This window comes from Anoplopoma fimbria, chromosome 15 (genome assembly GCF_027596085.1).
Source record: "Anoplopoma fimbria isolate UVic2021 breed Golden Eagle Sablefish chromosome 15, Afim_UVic_2022, whole genome shotgun sequence".
Classification (NCBI taxonomy): domain Eukaryota; kingdom Metazoa; phylum Chordata; class Actinopteri; order Perciformes; family Anoplopomatidae; genus Anoplopoma; species Anoplopoma fimbria.
Genome location: NC_072463.1, coordinates 9,267,007 through 9,273,006, shown reverse-complemented (window position 1 = coordinate 9,273,006; position 6,000 = coordinate 9,267,007). Strand labels below are relative to the sequence as shown.

At 42.4% G+C, this 6,000-nt stretch overlaps 1 protein-coding gene across 1 annotated transcript in view; it reads right to left on the bottom strand.

Moving 5' to 3' along the window:
- Positions 1 to 2,177: 2,177 nt before the first annotated feature.
- Positions 2,178 to 6,000, bottom strand: part of uggt1 (UDP-glucose glycoprotein glucosyltransferase 1) — a 28,949-nt gene continuing 25,126 nt past the window's right edge. Inside the window, exons 37-40 of the mRNA XM_054614006.1 lie at positions 5,727 to 5,841; positions 4,960 to 5,076; positions 3,621 to 3,765; positions 2,178 to 3,501 (exon numbers count right to left, since the gene is read on the bottom strand). Of these exons, the coding sequence (XP_054469981.1) occupies positions 3,482 to 3,501; positions 3,621 to 3,765; positions 4,960 to 5,076; positions 5,727 to 5,841 (397 nt within the window). The 3' untranslated portion in view covers positions 2,178 to 3,481. The remainder of the gene's footprint in view (positions 3,502 to 3,620; positions 3,766 to 4,959; positions 5,077 to 5,726; positions 5,842 to 6,000) is intronic.

The following is a 6,000-nucleotide window of genomic DNA, read 5'->3' as shown; positions in this document are numbered from 1 at the left end:
CATGGTTTATCGCACCCGGGCAGGAAGCCGTCGCAACGTCTGATGGCGGCGAAGTTCGTCTGGCGTGGTATGAAGACGGACGTAGGGGGTTGGGTGAGGACCTGCGTAGCATGCCAACGTGCCAAGGTCCATCATCACATTAAGGCCCCGTTGGAGCAGTTCACAGTGCCGGAAAGGCGTTTCGACCACGTGAACGTGGACCTGGTTGGGCCCCTTCCCCCCTCCAGGACAACCCGTTGGCCAGAGGCTGTCCCACTGTCTGCGACTACTACAGCTGATGTAGCTCGTGCCTTCATCGGCACCTGGGTAGCCCGGTTCGGAGTCCCCTCTGACCTTTCCTCTGATCGGGGGGCCCAGTTCACTTCCGAGCTTTGGACTTCCATTACCCAGCAGTTAGGGAGGGAGGGAGGGAGCTCCACCACACTACGGCTTATCATCCGCAAGCCAATGGCCTCTGTGAACGTTTTCACCGGTCTATGAAGGCTGCCCTCAAGGCTGGTCTCCGGGACGACGGCTGGGTCGACAGACTCCCTTGGGTGATGCTGGGACTCCGTACTGCACCAAAAGAGGACCTTCTCTCGTCTTCTGCTGAGCTAGTTTATGGCCAGCCCCTCCGGGTCCCGGGGGATTTCCTTCCCTGCGCTACGGTCCCCTGGTCAGCACCGGAACAGCGAAGTGCTCTACTGGACAGGGCCAGGTCTTTTCGGCCGATCCCAACTTCACACCATGGCGTCCCCCAGGTGCGTGTCCCGCCTGATCTGCAGGCGGCGGAGTATGTGTTTATCCGACACGACGCCCATCGGGGCCCACTGCGGCCGCCCTATGATGGTCCGTACCGGGTTGTGGAGGCGGGCGACAAAAACTTTGTCGTTGATGTGGGTGGTGGTAGTGAACGCATCTCGGTGGACCGCCTCAAACCAGCCCATCTGGACTTGGACCGCCCTGTTGTGGTGGCCCAGCCGCCTCGCCGTGGTCGCCCCCTCTTGGGACGTCCCCGATGTCAAGCCTGGCTCCTGCGGGCCCCCCGCCTTGCCGTCCGGTGCCTGCTCGTCGCCTGCCTGCTGTTTCCCCCCTGCCTCGGCCCCCTGTGCCTGCTTGGGAGCCCCGGAATCGTTTTGGGCGGGTCATTAGGTTAGTCCCTGATCGTTTTTCGGGCTAGTTCTTGTGAACTCTGGGGGGACGTGTGTAGTGACCACTCACTAGCAGGACAATATTGGTTAGAATTCACAGCGAGCTAGCCTTGTTGACGTTATATTTACTTGTTAGGTTTATTCAACTACATTACCCATGACCGTTAGCGGGTTGATGAGTTGATGATGCGGGACGGGGGAGCGCTTGTTTTTGTTGTTAGCGCGAATGCAGAATGTAAATAAAGCCGACGGTTATTTACTCCGTCCACAAAAAGCCTTTCTCAGCCCTTTTGTTTCCCACACTCCTACAATACTTTCATCACTTTTAGATGCATTTACAGCTTTTCTGCTGCAAAAAGACGTTTCAGCCTTAAAATACCCCAAAAGTGTCTTTTCTGACAGGAATTCATACTTTACATGAGTTTCTTCAAGTAAGGGCCTCTGGACTCATAATAACAACTTTCCTTGTGTTTTTATGAAAACATGATACTTTCATCACTTTTAGATGCATTTACAGCTTTTCTGCTGCAAAAAGACGTTTCAGCCTTAAAATACCCCAAAAGTGTCTTTTCTGACAGGAATTCATACTTTACATGAGTTTCTTCAAGTAAGGGCCTCTGGACTCATAATAACAAGTTTCCTTGTGTTTTCATGTAAATGCATCACTTTTAGATGCATTTACAGCTTTTCTGCTGCAAAAAGACGTTTCAGCCTTAAAATACCCCAAAAGTGTCTTTTCTGACAGGAATTCATACTTTACATGAGTTTCTTCAAGTAAGGGCCTCTGGACACTTGCTATGACTTTTGTATGACATTTTTGAGTACATACTATAGTCTGACTCTTTTTATGACCATTTACTTTTAAATGCAACACAAAGCGTTACAGCTTTGTCAAATAAATTGCGCCAGTCAAGCTTCCCCAAGTACTCTCTAGCACCGCAGAAATACCCCTTGGGGTAACGGCCCCAGCCTAGTTGGCCCATGTATACACTTTAAGTAACGAAATATCATAAGCCAATTACTCTCGGCAATCGATGACACAATGGATCACTTCTTAATCAGGGATTTTTATTTAACAAAAAATAAGACAGGATGATCATGACAAATCCATGGATGTGGATCCAAGAAACAAAAAAAAAAAAAAAAAAAAAAAAAAAAATCAGCTTAACTCTAACATCATGGCTACTCCGCCCTTACAGTACGACAACCTCTCCCATATCTTCTCATTTGTTTTTTATGCTGCAACCCAAACAAGCTTCAAACATCTTTCCCTGAGAGTTACAGTGACATTTATTATTCACAATAAACTGGGGATTCAATCAAGCCTACTGATTTTGTATTTAAATTGCATGTCAAATACCAGATGATGAGTGTAAACATTACCAACAGTGATACCCTTCATTTCTAAATTCCAACACATTCCCTTTAAGTGTTGTGAAGTTAAGGTTGGGCACTAACCATCCCCTGTAGTTTGAGGTGATTCTTAAAAAGATGACTAGTGGATCCACCACTGTATAAAAATAATGTATTCTGTATATGTTGATATGACCTTTTTATCGGATGTGCAAAAATGCCTACCAAATTCATATTTCATGGTCAACTACTAAAAAACAAACAAATTGAGATTTACCTGATGAAATGAATAACACTGTGTCATAGTTCACTGCATTGGACACCCATTTTATTATAAGTGATTTTGCATTAATTAAAGAAAAAAGAAAAATAACCCCAATTTATTAATGTCATGATATTGACTTTAAACATATTGCCCACCTCTAGTATTAAGGTGTGGAAATTGGCAAAAAATCAATGATTGTTCACCTTCATACGAACTCTGTGTAAACCTTTCTAATTGTACCCTTAACCAATTTAGAGAAAGGCCTAATAGCTTTAGTTTTTTTCCGTGAGTGAACAGAAAACCCTTCCAACAATACATGTTTAAAATCAAAACCCAAGTAAACCAGCAGGGAGATTTTCTCGGGTCCTTCTCCCTTTGTGCTTTAACCACAGGCCAAACCAGAATCCCAATCAGTGCAAATTTACAGACTGACAGATCTATTACAGGGGGAATAAAACCATACTGGGAAAAAAAAAGAATATATATTCATGATTTGCTTCCCAAAATACATTCTTACCACTGGCGCACACATGTACAGAAAAAAACCTCTTAAACCTGACCACCTTAACTCCTCTCCGCACGTAATAAAAATAACAAAACACCAAAAACAAAACAGTTTTAAACCTTTTAGCACTTGTTTGTTGTCAGTCTGTCAGCAGTCCGCCAAGGCAGGAGAGGTACCTCTTTAAACTCTTTAAACAGAGTCCAGTTCATTACAGTCGCTGCAGGATCCTCACAACTCTGTGTGATCATCTGACAGAGAGACAAAGAAACATTTGTCAAGTGGATAAATGTGTTCAGGTTAGAGCAGATGTGTGTTGTTTCTATTTAGGCCCATATTTACTGACTAGACTGTTGTGATTGTTCAGTACCTGTGGCTTTCTGTTTTTTCGTGTGGTTTATTCCCTCCTGGACTCTGGTCTGCAGACGTTTAATCTCTTTGTCATAATCGGTCCACTCAGCCACAATCCTCACCGCAGCCTGCAGCTTGGGCTCTTTGGTCATGGGGTTGTTACACTGAAATCAGGAAAATTGAACCATGTTATTACTTTGTTTCTTATTACCTCTTAGCAGTTGACAAGGACAGGCTGCATATTGTTAAAGGGGTCCTTTACAGAGATCATTGGTGTTTTAACTGCCTGATCTGTCTCACATTTACAGTGGAACAATTCCAAAGTCTCAAGTTTCAGACAGAGATTCAGATCACAACAGTTCAGGTCTAACCACAATACCATCAAACTGTTCACAGCTCATGAAAATTGGCAGTTTTAACCACTGATGATCGCATATGATGATATTAGCAGGGTGTACTCTGGATTTTATATTAAGCTGTCACTTAATGTACATAGTTTAATGTGACCGTGTGTGGTGGATTTTAGTACTTGTTTAACATATCTTTAAAGAATTGAGTTTAAGATGACAATTTTGTCTCTGATGTAAGCTTTCTCTGGAGATAAAATAAAATAATCCTTTATTAGTCCCGCAGCGGGGAAATTTGCAGGATTACAGCAGCAGAGAGGACAGTGCAAACAAGAGACATAAGTAAAAAACAAGATCAAAACAAGTATTATAAATAAGTAATAACACAGTAAAGAATATTAAATAAGTAAAAAAATGTAGAAATCCACAATAACTAAAATATTATATAAACAGACAGAATCATTTTAGTATTCCACAGTGGATTGCACAGAGTTCACGTGTTGCTTTAAATTCAGTACGATTCCTGTGGTGACAAAACCGGGACTTTCCCTTAAAGGGTTGCAAATAATCTTCTTCCGTTACAGCCTCTGTGATTTTAGATTATCTTTAAAATAACTCTTATTCTACTGTGCTAAATATTTGATTTCTCTGCAAGAATGTAACGCTTTTAAGCCCATCAAACACTATACAGCATCCACCCAAATTTAAACCCTAAACTTAAGGAAATATTTTTCAACTGAAGATTTGCTGTCTTTATATCTGAATCACTTGATTTATCCAGAAAGAGAACTCATCCACATCCGCTCAGTACTCAATAACTTCCTCTCAGTTGGCCTGCCTGCTGGTGGCTGTTACGAGGAAGAGCAATCTCTTCACTCATTAACACTACTGAACTGTGCACGGTGTTAAAAGGACTGTGACACTATGTCTTCTGACATTTTTTTTTTTTTTTTTAGAGCATCTTGTCCTGATCCTATCTCTGACGTCCACAGACAGACAAACAGTTTTTACCAGGTCTATCGTCTTGGCGCTCTTCTTGCCGCTGTCATCACACCAGGTCTCACACCACAGCCACTCCTGAGGCAGAGACTTGATGGGCACCTGGTGGATCATGTTGTTGGGCAGATCCTGAAAAAAAAACAAGAGCGACAATGAGACTAATGATGGAGGCAGGGACGTAAAGTTTTGCATATATATTACAACGAGAAATTAAAGTAAACAGTTGTTAGAGTTACCTCTTTGTCTAAACCAAACCAGGGGACAGAATGTTAAAGCTTTAGATTTATTTAAGTCGGCTTTTTCAAACCGTTTGAATCATGATATCAAGGTTGATCTATAATGTGCAGGTGAGCACTAGAATAAAAGCATCTGCTTATTTTACACGCCCCACTCTCATTCTGCTGCCCCGATATAAATAGATTTAATGAACTCAATTGTAACGTTGTAACTGTGTCAAAAGCTCTTCTTATTGCTGCATTCAGGGGCTTTACAGTCTAAGGTCAAGTTACGTTGTCATAAAATCATAAGCAGAGGCAAAACAACTTGGAAACATTATGAAAAGGATCATTTCTAACATTAAGCAAGGCTTCTGTTCAAAAACAAGCTCTTAAATCTCAGATTAGAGCTTCTTTGAACACAACGGTGGAAGTTTCACTACGGTGCCTTCTCACAATCACACACAAAAAGATTAAAAGGCAACAAAATTGTCTTTTAACAGCCTCGGTTTTTAGAATCAGATCCCAAATGCACGTTAAAATGAGAAATGTAGACAGACAGACCTGGTCGAGGTTTGAAAGGCTGTTGGGGTCCTGGCTGAGACCCTGGTACTGTCCTCTCAGTCGATCTCCTGCAGCTATTTTCCTAAACTTCTTCAGGTCAACCACGTACAGGGCACTGCAGAGGATAAACAACGGGAACACATGAAATATGCATGAAAGTATGAAATATTTATTGAAAAGGAGAGTAAAGTACTTTTTTCACCAGGGGCCATTATTTCGCGTTATTAATTAACAATAACTTTTGTTTTTGTCATGAATACTGTCACACAGAACA